Source organism: Anomalospiza imberbis, chromosome 33, assembly GCF_031753505.1.
Source record: "Anomalospiza imberbis isolate Cuckoo-Finch-1a 21T00152 chromosome 33, ASM3175350v1, whole genome shotgun sequence".
NCBI classification, from domain to species: Eukaryota; Metazoa; Chordata; class Aves; order Passeriformes; family Viduidae; genus Anomalospiza; species Anomalospiza imberbis.
In genome coordinates, this window is record NC_089713.1 from 1368716 (window position 1) to 1383363 (window position 14648).

At 54.3% G+C, this 14648-nt stretch overlaps 1 protein-coding gene across 1 annotated transcript in view; it reads left to right on the plus strand.

The window, feature by feature from the left end:
• The window catches only part of LOC137463966 (zinc finger protein 271-like), a 1077684-nt gene extending 1075417 nt beyond the window's left edge, over positions 1-2267 (plus strand). Inside the window, exon 9 of the mRNA XM_068175307.1 lies at positions 1273-2267. Within this exon, the coding sequence (XP_068031408.1) occupies positions 1273-1944 (672 nt within the window). The 3' untranslated portion in view covers positions 1945-2267. The remainder of the gene's footprint in view (positions 1-1272) is intronic.
• The last annotated feature ends 12381 nt before the right edge of the window (positions 2268-14648 follow it).

Below are 14648 nucleotides of genomic sequence, written 5' to 3' on the forward strand. Positions count from 1 at the left end.
AATACGAGGTAGAGAGAGAGATGGAAAGAAAGAGAAAATGGGGGAGAGCAAGGGAGTGACAGGGACAGAGACCTCCCCTGAGGTGGGGCAAGTGTGACATTGTCCCCTGTGTGCGTGGCCTTCCCAGGGTGGGGGTTTTACACCTGAGCCAGTTTGGAAAGGGGGGTGGTGTTCACCCCCCACCCCGAGCAGGGATTGCCTCACTGTTTCAGGGTGCAATGTAAGATGTAACCCAAAGTATGTTTTCAGTCACCATCTTCATAAACTGTGATAAACAGGTGGGGCAGTGTTCTTTATCTCTTCCATGACTCAGCCCTGATAACGCCCTCCAGGGGCTATCTTCTGTTAATGGGCCATTGAGTGCCACTGCAGGACTGATAAAATTACATCATCCCATTGTGGGATGCTCCGCCCAGGGGGAGGAACCAAACATTCCTACCTGGATATAATCTCACCCTTCCAACACCAGGACCACCTTGCCTACTGGATTCCCAGAGGACAAGAGCTCCGTAACCACCACTGGACCTTCAGAGCAAGACCCATCAGGTGATCCCTTCTGCAGGATTGCCGCTTTGACAGAATCACGTTCATCACTCCAACAGGACTGCGGCCACCATTTCATCAGACTGCTACCACCACCCTGACGAACGGGGTGTCAGGTTAAATCCTGACTCTGTCAGTCTAAGCCAGTTTCCGTATCATTGGCTTGATCTTAATATTCTTACTAAATTGTAATTCTGGCTTAAATTCTCCTCCTGATTTGCCTTCAAATCAGTACAAAACTCAATGTGCTCATCCCTTGTTTTCCTCCCGAAACAGAATTTCCCATCCCCAAACCTTCGCCAGATGGAGGAGGTAGCTGCGAGGAAGAGAAAGGAGGCCTGGCACCCCCGGGCAGCTGAGGAGGAAGTCAGTGCCCCTTTCCCCCTCTTTCCTGCTCCATCTCCCAGCCCAGCGTGGCTCCTGGCTGCAGGACAACCCTGCTGCCGATGCCATCCTGCCAGGGATGCACTGGGGGGATCTCCTTGCCTTTCCCTATGGCATGAAGGCAAATCCCATCCTCTCCTTGTCCTTCCTCCCCCAGGGAAGGAGCTGAGGATGGAGACCAGGGAAGACAAATCCCCGCGGCAGAACCTCGTGGAAGAGGCAGTTTTGAGCTGCTCCACAGTGCAGAAATCCAAAAGGGAGGAAAAGTCCTGGAGATCCCGCAGGAGGAGGGGCTGCAAACCCAGCCCAGGGTGCTCTGAGGAGGAAAGACCCACCCTGTGCCAGGAATGGCCCTACGAGTGTGGGGAGTGTGGGAAGGGCTTCAGCGGCAGCTCTGCCCTCGTCATCCACCAACGCATTCACATGGGGGAGAGGCCCTACGAGTGTCCCGAGTGTCAGAAGAGTTTTCAGAACAGCTCCAATCTCCTCCGTCACCAGCGGATCCACACTGGGGAGAGGCCCTATGAGTGTGGGGAATGTGGGATGAACTTCAGCCAGAGCTCCAGCCTGATCTGCCACCAGAGGATCCACACCAGGGAACGGCCCTATGAGTGTGGGGAATGTGGGAAGAGCTTCCGCCAGAAGTCCCACTTGATCTGCCACCAGAGGATCCACACTGGAGAAAGGCCATATAAGTGTGGGGAATGTGGGAAGGGCTTCAGCCAGAAGTCCCATCTGATCATCCACCAAATGATCCATAGTGGGGAGAGGCCCTACGAGTGTCCCGAGTGTAAGAAGAGGTTTCCAACCAGCTCAGATCTCCTCCTGCACCAGCGGATTCACACCGAGGAGAGGCCCTTCCGCTGCCCTGACTGCAGGAAGGGCTTCAAGCACAACTCCACCCTTGTCAAGCACCGGCGCATCCACACCGGGGAGAGGCCCTACAAGTGTCCTCAGTGTGAGAAGAGCTTCTCCAGCAGCTCTCACTTGACCAGACACCAACGGAGGCACATGTAAGGGAAGCCCTGCAAATGCCCCAACTGCAGGAAGAGCTTTGTGCACTGCTCCAGCTCCATCCCCCATGGGAGAACCCATGTTGGGAAGAGCCCTGGTGATCTATGTTCCCTGTGATCCATGCTGGAAGACACCTGTCCCTTTTCCTGCCCCTGCCAATGACCTGATGTGGGATCAAAGAACATGAGGGTCTTGGCCATGGCCCTGTCATCACATTCACTCCCACCTCAGGTCATTGCCAGGGGCAGGAAAGGCACTCTCTCTCTCTCTCTCTCTGCACAAGGAGAAGGGTGTCCTTTCCAGGGAGGCGGAAATACATGGCCAGGAAGAGCCCGTAAGTGGTGTTGGAGTGTTCCCTGTAAATCTTTTTTCTTATCCCTTTTGTTATCAATATTGTTTCTGTTCCTGATTTTTCTTTATTCCACTGCTGTTCCCAGTAAATTGTTCTCCTCCCAGCCCAGGATCTTTGCCTTTTGTGCTTTCCATGGGAGGTGGGAGGGCAGCGCGGGGCAGTGCGGTTTTAGCGGGAGCAGGAAATTGGGGAATCCCATTCCTGAACCCCGGCCCTTGGAAACCAAGCATCCCAGCTGGTCCCAGCCCTAGTGACCATGGACACAGCCTTGGGAGCGGGTCCCTGGCTGGGGCTGTGGGAAACTCTTCACTCTGGTGCCCAGGGACAGGACTGGAGGGAGTGGCTGCAGCTGAGTCAGGGCAGGCTGAGGTTGGATCTCAGGAAAAGGTTTTTGCCCAGAGGATGCTGGGGCACTGCCCAGGCTCCCCAGGGAAGGGTCACAGCTCCAGGGCTCTCTGAGCTCCAGCAGCGTTTGGACACCGCTGCCAGGCCCAGGCTGGCATTGTTGGGGTGTCCTGTGCAGGGCCAGCAGTTGGACTCGAGGATCCCGATGGGCCCCTCCCAGCTCAGCCAGTTCGGTGGTTCTGGGATCCCACGGCCCTGGGGATGGGACTGCCAATGGTTGCCATGGCAAAGGGCTCTGGCTTCAGGCCTGAGCTGGTGTCCATGGCAACCACCCCTGGCATGGGGTCTCCATGGAGCTGCCCTGGGACGGACCATAGCAACAGGGACTGGTGATGGTTGCCATGGAAACTGACCAAAGCAACAGGGGCTGGTGATGGTTGCCATGGAAACTGACCACAGCAACAGGGGCTGGTGATGGTTGCCATGGAAACTGACCATAGCAACAGGGGCTGGTGATGGTTGCCATGGAAACTGACCATAGCAACAGGGGCTGGTGATGGTTGCCATGGAAACTGACCATAGCAACAGGGGTTCCTGGTGATGTTTGCCTGCTAAGGATCAGATTTGTCACAGGCCCTCAGAGGGGTTCCGTGGGGACTTTCCAAGAGTCTCCAGGCTGTTCAAGAGCTGGAATGTCCCAGGCAGAGACAGGGGCTCCATGGAGACCTCCCAGGGGTTTCTGGGGATGGTAAAGAGCCGTGTGGTCAGAGGCAGTCACAGACATTCCATAGTGACATCCCAGGGGACCTTGGCTTGGTTATTTACTCCACAGCATAGGAACTATAACAATTATTAGAATATTCTGCTCTAGGAAGCAATTTTGAAGTAAGCAGGGCCTTGCGGGAGTGGTTTGAGCCCATTGCAGGCAGAGCCTCCTGCTCCAGCAGGAACTGCCTTTCCTGTGCCAGGAGCAGGGCAGGTCCCGCTGCAGGAAAAGCCCCAGGCCAGCCCCAGCACAGGGAAGGCCTCGGGCGCAAGGGCAGAGTGCCGTGCTGGGAGCTGTGCCAGGGAGAGCCTGAGGCACCAAAGGCGCCTTGGCAGCAGCAGCTGCTTGCAGGGCGTGGCCAGAAGCCTCCCTTGGCAAGCCGGCCTGGTGGCCAGCACTGCAGAGCTGCTGCCTCAGGGCTCATTTCTGGCTGGGCTCTGGAAAGCCACTTCTGCTCCAGGAGCCTGACGGGGAAGCCATTTGCCCCAGCACCTTGGGGACAAAATATTAATGACAAAACTCTTTGTGCCAGCAGAGACAAGGCAGGGGCAGAGGAAAGGGGAGAGCCAGGCCCAGGGGACAGGGCTGCAGTGGTGATGGCTGTGAGGTCACAGCCCCTGCAGCAGACATTCTGGCCAGAAGCGTTGTGAGGGCACCCAGCACATCAGAGAACTGACTCAACAGGAATTCCATCCTTGGGGAGGGGATTTCACTGGGTCAGGCTGAACAAACTCCCTGATCCTGAAGAATTCCTGGGATGGGGAATCCACTTCTCTGGAAAAACAGTTTCAGTTTTGTGCCACTCTCATAACTGTAAAATATTTCCTCCTTCTAACAAATGTGAATCCACCTTCATTCAGTTGAAAGACATTGACCCTTGTCAATGACCCTGTCACTGCAAGATTTGGGAGAAAATAACTTTGACCACTATTTTTCCATTTTCACAGACCTTGTAGAGCACCCAAAAATCTCCCAAGATGGGGTTTGGAGGCCTCATCACATATCCAGCAGGTAGAGGCTGAGGGTTCTGGGGTCAGTGGTGTGGATACTGAGGACAGAACAGGACTAGCTTGGGAGGGATTCAAGGGTGTTTTCACACATGATGGAGTTTTTCTTCATTGTATAAAACAGCGAGAGAAAGAAATAATGGTACCAAGTGCAGCTGGGGAGGCCCAGACTAGATATGAGGAGAAAGGAATTTCCCTCCCAGGGCAAGGCTGTGGTGCAACACATCCCCAGAAGGAGCCTGGAGCAGCCCAAGGCTTTGTGTGGCCAGGCAGGGGCAGGCAGGAGGCAGAGCTGTCAGCAAAGGAAGGGGCCAGCGAGGTGGGGCAGCCGGGGGATGACGACAGCCTGCAGGGACAGAGGCCAGGGCAGGGACACCGCAGGACAGCCTGGGCTGCAGAGGGCACAGGGATGTGCAGCAGCTGCAAGGCCCTGACAGAGCCAACCTGTGCAGCCCTTTGGCCATGGCTGCTGGCCCTGGGCCTGAGGCCACGAGGGGACAAGTGACCCTTGCAGCCCTGGGGCCTCATGGCCTCCTTGTCCCTGCTCAGCAGCCTGGCAGGGGCCGCCCCATGGTCCTGCCCTTGGCATGGCACATCCCCACATGGCAGTGCCCATTCCGGGAAGAGCCCTGAGCAAGGAGGGAGGGACAGGATCTGCCTTGCCAGGGGCTGGGGCTCAGCCTTGGCCCTTTGCATTCCTGAGACACATCCAGGTTTGCTCAGCGCCAGAGACACCTTTGCCTTGTTTGTCCCCACCTGTCATCAGTGCCTCCAGTTCTCTGCTCTGCCTGGGGCCTGGGGACACTTTGATATGAATTGTGTCCTTGAGTGGAACCCATTAACAGTTAAAGAAAGTTTGGACTTTGAATCTGACATTTTGAGTTCTTGAGAAGCTCTTTGAGCACACTCTGAGGGACTGGGTCTGATGCAAACAGCACCAAAGCCCCAGAGGTCATTAAAGTCCTGGTGCTGTGTCTGTGCTGCTGAGCTGGGGCACTGCCAGGGCATCCCAGGGACACGAGCAGGGCACAGACCGAGCTCACAGGGGCTCAGCGCTGGCAGGGGCTGTGGGGTGTCCCAGAGGGGGCTGTGTCACAGCAGCACCTCTGTGGCTGTGTCACGGAGGCACAGAGCAGCTGTGATGTCAGAGAGGGGCTGTGTGACTGCACAGAGTGGGTTGTGTGAGGTCACAGACTGGGCTATGACATCACAGAGTGTGAGGTCATCAAGCAGCTATGGCATGACAGAGGGGACTGTGTGACATCACAGAGCAGGCTGTGACATCATGGCATGGCTGTATGACATCATAGAGCAGGCAGTGAGGTCAAAGTGTGTGCTGTGACATTACAGAGTGGCAGTATGACATCACAGGGAGGGTTTTGTGACATCACTGAGGGGGTTGTGACATCACAGGGCAGGCTGTGACATCATAGAGAAGGGTATAAGGTAATAGAGCAGATCCTGCCATCATAGAGGGTGGCTCTGTGACAACAGAGAGTGGGTTGTGACATCACCGGGTGGCTGTGTAATGTCATAGAGCAGGCTGTGACACCAAAGAACAAATAGTGACATTGCAGGGTGACATTGTGGCATCTCACAGTCTTCTGTGACATCACAGAGCAGCTGTATGACATCACAGGGTGACATCTCAGAGTTGGTTCTGTGACATCACAGGAGCTGTGTGACCTCACAGGGGCTGTGTGAGGTCACTGGGGAGGTCACTCCACTCCAGACCCCCCTCCCAGTTCCCCCAGAGAAGTCCAACGCTGCTCGTGCACAGAGGGGTCCCCTGTCCCCCCGGGTCCCCCCGCCCCCGGCGCCGCAGCCTCCCCCAGAGGATGTTCCACGAGATCGACCCCAGAGCCTGACACGGGGACGGGGGCCGGGGCAGTGGGGGGTGGGACAGGGGGACAGGGACCCCCCCGGCAGCGTCCCCGTGTCCCCCAGGGCCAGAGCCTGGGCCAGGGCTCCTTCACCCTGTTACCAACGAGGGCTTGAGAGCGCTGAAAAAATCCCCAGCAAGGGATCAGCAAAAACCAGATTTAATATTAAGTGACAGCACCACAAAGTTCCTTGGCAAGAGTCACTCTGCTCCTGACTGGACACTTCAGGCACAGAAAAGGAAACAAAGCTACAACAAAACCAAACAGAATCCAGGCAATCAAACCAGAAATGAGCCAAGACCTGGGGCTTTCATTCATATGGAAAAGAACAGTCCTTCTTGTCCAGGTGCCCATGGCATGAACTGGGATTTCACCTCCAACACTGCCTGTTGTGACAGACTGGAGGAGATTGTTGGCTGGAAACATTTCATGTGTGGGGAGGAAGGGGCAGGTCCAGCCTTGCCCTGGCCTGGAACCCCAGCCCTGCCCTGCCCTGGAACCCCAATCCCCCCAGAGCCTCTATCCCAGCCCAGCAGTGTCTGCCAGACCCTGGCACAGCACAGGCAATGCTCCACAGCCACCTCTGGAGCCCCCAGCCCAGCTCCTGAGTGACCAAATGACCCCAAGTCCCACCTGGGGAAGGGCCCAGGAACACCAAGGGGTGTTTAAGGCTGAGCACAAGGCAAGCACACATCTTGACCCTACCTCCTCTTGGAATTTCTATCTGAACCCAGCTGGAATCCAGGATTTGGTAGCTCTGTGTGTCTGCTTCTGTGTATCTTTTTTGTCTTTCTCTTTCTGTGTCTTCTTCTTCTAAATATGTCCCCTCACAAATTTTGATTAACTTAAAATAGAACAGGCTTAGATTTTGTGAATTTGAATGGGCCAAGGTAATGCTTTGGGAAGTGTTTTGTGTGAATTGAATGTAATATTAAACTTCCGCCAAAGTTTCCCTGATTTTCTAAAGTTGCCAGTAAAGGCTGTTTTGTTGTTTGGAGCTCCTGAGAATCTCTTGTTGGTATTTCTCCAGTGCATCCAACTCAGAGGACACAAACAATTGTAATTCCTCTTAAATGTCTCCTTGAGAGAGTTGTTTGGGGGATGGGAGTCAGGGCTTGTGTGTGCTGCTTGGCACAGCCCAGGCAGGGCTTTCACAGCCCCATTCCACACTCCATTTCCCAGCTGGAGCCGCTGGTGCCTCTGAGTTCTGCTGCCCCAGCCCCAGGGACGCTCTCCTTGTCTGCCCATTCCCCCACGGTCTCTGGGCAGGGATGGCCTCAGTGGGGGCTGCTGACATCCTCAGCACCTTGGAGCACCCTGGAGCCACCTCCGGCCATGGACGGCGGCCAGCGGCCGGGAATGCCCCGGGGTGAGGAGGGAGGACACCAGCAGAGCATCCCCACGAGCCAACGACGAAGACAGTGCCGGGATCAGGCAGGAGGAGCACGGACCCCCACCGGAACATCCTCCAAAGGTAAGGTGTTTTCCAAAGTAAAATTGGCAAAAAATCTTATTAAATTCTGTGGCTGATCTTTGCTGTTCCCACGGGTCGCTCGCCACCCACACAAATCACAAAGTTCCCACTCAAAAGTGGGACTGGGAGCACACAGACCCTTCCCCATAGTCTAGGGAGCCCCAGAAGACCCCTCCCTATGGACTGGCCACTCCAGAAATGGGGCTAGTACCTCCAGATAAGCCTCCCCATTAACCTAAACCCCCCAAAATGGTGCCGGTGCCCCCAGAACCCCATCCCCATGGGACTGGAACCACCACAGACCCATCTCCATGAACCTACAACCCCCAGAAATGGGACAGGGACCCCCAGAGACCCCTCCCTATGGGCCTGGGATCCCCAGAATGGGGCTGGGACTACCCCCATGTGAGCCACGCCCACTCCCCGCCTTGCCCCGCCCCCCAGCGTCAATCCAACCAATCAGCGCCTGGAACAATCAGTGCAGGAACGCCTTCCGCATTGACCAATCAGATCGCACTCTCATTCTGGCCCCACCCCTTCATTGTGACATCACAAGCGGCCTTGACACTCAGCCCCTCACCACTATGACATCACTGCACTCCCATTGGCTGTCGGCGGGAGGGCGGGGCTTGCCCGGACTATAAAAGGCGTGTGCTGGCACACAGGGCTCAGTGCGGGCCCGGCGATAGGAGCGGCGGCGTTGGCGGCGTCAGAGCCCCGGGAGCGCCCCGGCGCCACCTCTGGCAATGGACGGCGGCGAGGAATGCCCTGGGGAGAGGGGGGAGGACCCCGCCAGAGCATCCCATGGGGCAATGAGCACCGAGAGCGGCGGGGCATCGCCCTGGAACGAGGACGATGGAACTGGGAGGACCAGGGCAACCAGCGGAGCATCCCCGGGGCTGAGGAAGGAGAATACCAACATAGCATCCCCCGGGGGCAACAGGCATTTAGGGATTTTAGGGATTGGAGAGTGTAGTTTAGTATGTCATATGGATGAGAAGTTTAGGTTTTACAATTTTTAGCATATTGTAGATTGTTATAAACGCCAATCACTTGGTTTTTAAAATTTTAAAAGTTTAATAATAATAAAATGGTTATAAAAATAGTAATACAATTAGAGTAATAAAAATTTAGAGTTAGGACAATTACAAGACAATAAAAAGCAAAGAATTACGGATGTCCAGATGCTCTCGGGCACTTAAGCCCAATAAGCATGCCTTGTGAACAAAGGAATAATCTTTAAAAGCAGTAGCCTGTTGCATATTCATACATCTCATACATGATGCATAAATTCCTTGCAAATTAAGAACTTTTCTGGTTTTTGTCAACTTCTTCCCCTTAATCCTGGTGGTTCCATAAAGACGGAGAGAAGGTGGAAGAATGTTTGTCTTTTCCGATAAGGAGGCAGTAATTCTTTATGGGCCCCCATCATTGTCATCTCTGTGTGAAGAGTTTCTTCATTATCTCATCTCTTGCTTGAGCTAGTAAAAAAAAAACCCCACATACATAGGCTCTATTTTAACTACAAAACTACATATACCATACTATTAAAATGTTAATACAGCACTTCTAATCAATATATCATAATACATATAGTATTCAATTTAATATTTGCGAAAAGCCAATCATAAAATATGCATTTTTCACAACTTACACAGCAGGCAAAACGCCAAAGGGCGGGGGTAAGCTCACTCTCACCCGACCTAAGCTGTAGTACGCGCCGGCGGCCACCAGATGTCACCAGAGGACACAAGGAAAAACGATGCACCACAGCTTTGGTCACCATGAAGAGACGAATTTATTTTTTCTGACTCCAATCCTTTATAGTTCTCAAAAGGTGCCAGTGGATTGGAAGGTGAACGTGCCACCTCTCCAACGACACTGGACAAACTACCAGTCTATCAAATTTCTCTGCCTCTATGAAAAAATGCAAAACAATAGGTTGTTTACAGAAAGTTGCGTGAGAAAGCTCTCTACAAGAATGTAAATTCAGAAGGCTTTAGAAAATCCTAAGAAATCAGGGCGACAGGGTCACAGTCAAAGTCAGCAGGCAAAAGAAAGGATTTGCTGAGGAATGATCTTGGATCAAGCCAAACATTTACAGTCAGGGCAGTCAATTGGTACAGATGGGGGTACACTCTGGGGGTGCAGCTAAGGCCATGAGGTCACAGCAGGCTCTGGGGTCACAGCAGGCTGAGGTCACAGCAGGCTCTGAGGTCCCAGAGGTGCCAGAGCCCTGTGCTTGCACCGAACCACAGAACCCCTTTTAGGTTTTTTTTGTTGTTGTTGACTCCCTGGGAGCACTTGTAGTTCTCCACCCCTGCTATTTTTAAATTCATCCAATTGCTTTTTCAGGGGACACTGGTTAACCCAGTGCCCAAGGTTCTTACAAAGCAGGCATGGATTTGTGGGGTCAACCATTGCTGGTCCTCGCTGCTGCCCAGTGTGCCACTGTGCTGATGGAATGGGCGCTGGGCTGGCAACAGTGACTCTCTGTGGGGGCCTTGGCAGCAGCTTTGGTCTGGTGTCCTGAGCCACACTCCTCAGAGGCACTTTCCTGTTACAAACTAGAAGCATATCTTTTAGTGTGGGGGGGTTCTAAAGGTAAGCTTAAAATCGCAGCTCAACACTGTTCATTCGCATTTGCAAATGCCATTTCCTCTAAAATTTCTTCCCTTGCATTTTCTTTCCTAACTTGGATTTCAATAGCTCTAATTAACCTTTCCACCAATTTCAAAAAAGGCTCTGATGGTAGCTGTGTGATCTTACTATATGGCTCGAGAGGGCCGTCAGGTTGAAGGGCAAAGAAGGCTTTTTCAGCTGCATCTCTGACTCTCTCAAGGACTACCACAGGGATTACTGCAGCTTGGACTGGGGCCAGAGACCACTGGCCCTCACCGGAGAGATGCTCGATGGTAATTGGCACACAACTGGCATTCTTTGCTGTGTTTGGATCAGCATGCAAGTCTGGGAGGGCCTCTTTCAGCAGTTGTTTCCATGCCACTTCCCACAGTTTGAATTCTGTAGAGGTCATGAGGCACGAAAAAAGCTGTTTTAAATCATGTGGGACGAGTACAGTCCTCCCCAGTTCGGCCTTTAAAAGGCCACGGAAGCACGGGCTCTGTGGGCCATACTGTTGGTGTGTTTTGCAAATCTCTCTTATTATTTGCTGTGCAAAAGCTTTCCAATTAGCAGTTGTGGCTCCTGCCCCTTGCCCTGCATGCTGATATGTGACAGGGGCGAGTGAGAAATCAGGACCCTGCGTTGGCTCTGCAGTTCCCTGCTGCTTTTCCCTTGAACGGGAAGCACTGGGGTCACTGGGGTCAACTCTGCCTATCCCAATGTCCCAGCTCTGGCTGTCCCAATATCCTGGCTCTGGCTATCCCAGTGTCCCAGCTCTGGCTGTCCCAATATCCCGGCTCTGGCTGTCCCAATGTCCCGGCTCTGGCTATGCCAATATCCCAGCTCTGGCTGTCCCAATATCCCGGCTCTGGCTATCTCAATATCCCGGCTCTGGCTATCCCAATATCCCGACTCTGGCTATCCCAGTGTCCTGGCTGGCAGAACTGAGAAGGAGGTTCAGAGGCTCAGAGCCAAGGAAAGGGGGTGCAGGGACTGGGAGAGCTGGGATGGGGTGTCCAGGGAATCCTGTGTCCAGGAAAGGCGGTGCCAGGGCTCCTGATTGTGAGGAAATGAGGGGCTGGGGGCTGGGAAAGGCAGGAATTGGGGCCCAGGGGTCCCAGGTCAGGGAAAAGGGTGGGGCTGGGGGCTGGGAGAGGCGGGGGGCCGGGAACAGGTTGTGTTTGTGCCGGGTAAGGGGGTGCAGGGGGGTCTGAGTGCCGGGCAAAGGGGTAAAAGGGTGTGTCAGTTCTCAGGAATGGGGGTGCAGGGGGGTCTCAGGGTCACAGAAATGGGGGGCAGGGACATGGAGAGGTAGAAGGGAGTTCCAGGGGGTCCTTGAGCCCAGGAAAGGGGAGTCCAGGGTTTCCCAAAAAGGGGGTGCCAGGTACTCCTTAACCCCCATGCAGCATTAAGAAGCAGCATTCTTTATTCAGCTGGGTGCACGGGGGATAGCTCCTCCCAAAGCCGAGCATGCTGAGTACAGGGAAGTTTCTGTTCATATTCTGTATTTTGCACACATATTCACTGATTGTCCTGGACTGAACATACATCTGATAATCATTTCCCCAAAATCATTAACATATTTCCCCTCCCCTTTTCCCATGCTCTCTTCTGTCCTGGGGGTCTCTCTGGTGGTCCCTGGTGGTCGTGGACCCCAATGTTCCAGGGGGCCTGGCTGAGCTGGCAGGACACTGAGGGTGGTGAACTTCCAGTTCCCCTTCTGACACAATGGGCATTGTGTGGTTTCCATAGGCCTGGGGTTTTGGAGAACAAGCTCCAGGTGTCAGCTCACCTGGTGGAGACAATTGATCATCTGGTAACATGAGGCCACAGAGTGGGCTATGACATTACAGAGTGGGTTATGTGAGGTCATCGAGCAGCTACGGCATCACAGATTGCCTCTGTGACATCACAGAGCCAGCTGTGACATCACAGGACAGAGGTCTGACATCACAGAGGGGCTGTGTGACATCCCAGGAGGGCTGTGTGAGGTCACTGGGTTGGTCACTCCACCCCAGCTCCCCCTCACAGTTTCTCCCAACAAGTCCAATGCTGTTCATGCCCAGCAGGGTCCCTGTCTCCCAGTATTCCCCCGGTCCACCTGGAGACACAGCCTCCACCAAAGGATGTTCCACAGGATCCACCCCAGAGCCTGACATGGGGAAAAGGGGCCAGGGCTGTGTGACCAGGACATCAAGGACGTGGATTATCCAGGTCCCTGTGGCCTGGGTTGGGTTCCCCAGGGCAGGAAAGATGTCTGGCAGCTGGAGCAGGGTTAGGGAAGGGCCTGCAAGGTGGGGCTGGAGCCCTTGGGCTGTGAGCAGAGGCTGAGGGAGCTGGGCTTTTCCAGCCCGGAGCAGGGAAGGCTGAGGGGCTCCTCATCCCAGCCTGGCAGTGCCAGCGAGGAGGGGAGGGAGAACATAGAGCCAGGCTCTTCACCGGGGCCATGGTGGGAGACAGAAGCCAATGGGTGGAAGGGCCAAGAGGGGAGATCAGCCAGGCCAGGAGGAGATGAAATGAGTCAGGCTGGTTTCAGCATTTCCTCAACACCAAAAGCAGCCTGACCTCCCTTCTCCATCCACCACTGAAGCTTTGCAAATCAGGAATTGTTTGAGCTGTTTTGCCCCCACTCCAGGACGAGCATTCTGATACAAGATCTTAATTGTGTTTATTATTTATCACAGAACTACATTTGTCTAAAATTAATTTTAATATGGAAATCACTTGTGGATGGTGGACTCATCAGACACTGCTGGGACATTGCACATAGCTCAGGGAAGAGTGTGATTGTTATTAAATTGTGTCCTGTTCAACCATGGTCTCTTGGCCATGAAGAGAAACTTTCTGTGCCTCTGAGTCTCACCAGTTTCCGACACCCAAGGACACAAACCTGATGAGTTGTGGTTCCCACTCCAGTGGTGGCACTTGGACCTCCCTCCATCCACCCAGAGCAGAGTTCCTGTGTCCCAGAAAGTCCCTGGCAATGCAGGGATGAAGGAAACAGGACAGGCTGTGGGGATCAGGGGCAGGGCACAGCCAGGGATTTGGGGTGGTTGTGAGCCCAGGGCAGGACCCGGCCCTTGGCCTTGGTGAACCTCATCCAATTGTCTTAGGCCCATGGCTCCAGCCTGTCCAGATCCCTCTGCAGAGCTTCCTGCCCTCCAGCACAGCCACACTCCCACCCAGCTTGGGCTCACCTGGGAACTGACTGAGGGTGCCCTCGATGGCCTCGTCCAGATCAGCAATCAAGAGATTTCACTGACCTGGCCCCAATCCTGAGCCCTGGGGACACCCCTGGATGTGACTCCACTCCTCAGCTGCTCTGAGTGCCAGGGGTTGGATGAGGGAAATGGTGGGGAGGGGTTGGGGACAAAGTGTGATTGATTGTCAGCCATGAAGGGTCTTGATTTTCACATCTATTCAGACTGCATTAGGAGGTGCTGGGGGTCAATATCAATTGGACATTGTTGATATCAGTCTATAAACAGGAAAAGGAAACTGGACAAACTATTTCAATATAATCTATTCACTTTGAATACACTTCTGAATTCTGTCTAATTAACCACAGAAGAATTGAAAGCTACCATAATTCCCAGCGGCATTTTTTGTTTGGGAGTTTTAAACAAATCACTGAATTCCTGAACTGAAGAGCTTAAGAGAGATGAGGCCTCTGGTATAGTAAAACTCATCAGCAACCTCCAAGGGGCTGAGGATCCATCCCCATCAGAGCAGCAATGACCAGCAATGTGCACAACTTTGTGGCTGCCCCAGCTCTGGGATGGGCCCTGGGCCTGGAGCAGGAGCAGCTCTGGAGGGCCCCAAGGCCGGGGCTCTTGTGCTGGCCTGGGCAGATGGGATGGCAGCAGGGGCTGCAGAACTCTCAGCACCTCAGCCAGAGGGGAGCAGGGCACCCAGGGAGCCTCCTTTGGCCTTGGCCAAGCCCCTTCCCCCATGGCTGGGGCTGAGTCCTGGCTGAGCTGCAGCTGCTGCTGTGCCCTGGCCAGGGGCTGAGGCCGTGGGGCCAGTGGCCAGAGCAGCCTGGGCTGAGCAGAGCTGTGGGGCCAGAGCCGGCTGGGCTGTGCTGGGGAGAGGCCCTTGGTGCTGCACAGAGCTCAGGGCAGCTGGCAGAGCTTGCAGGGAGCTGGGCTGGGCTCAGAGAGCCTGGCACAGAAACCATCAGAGTCCATCTCAGCCTGGCTGAGCGTGCAGGGGCCAAGGAGAGCAGCCCAGGGTCTGCAAGTTCTCTGTGTGTGAGCTG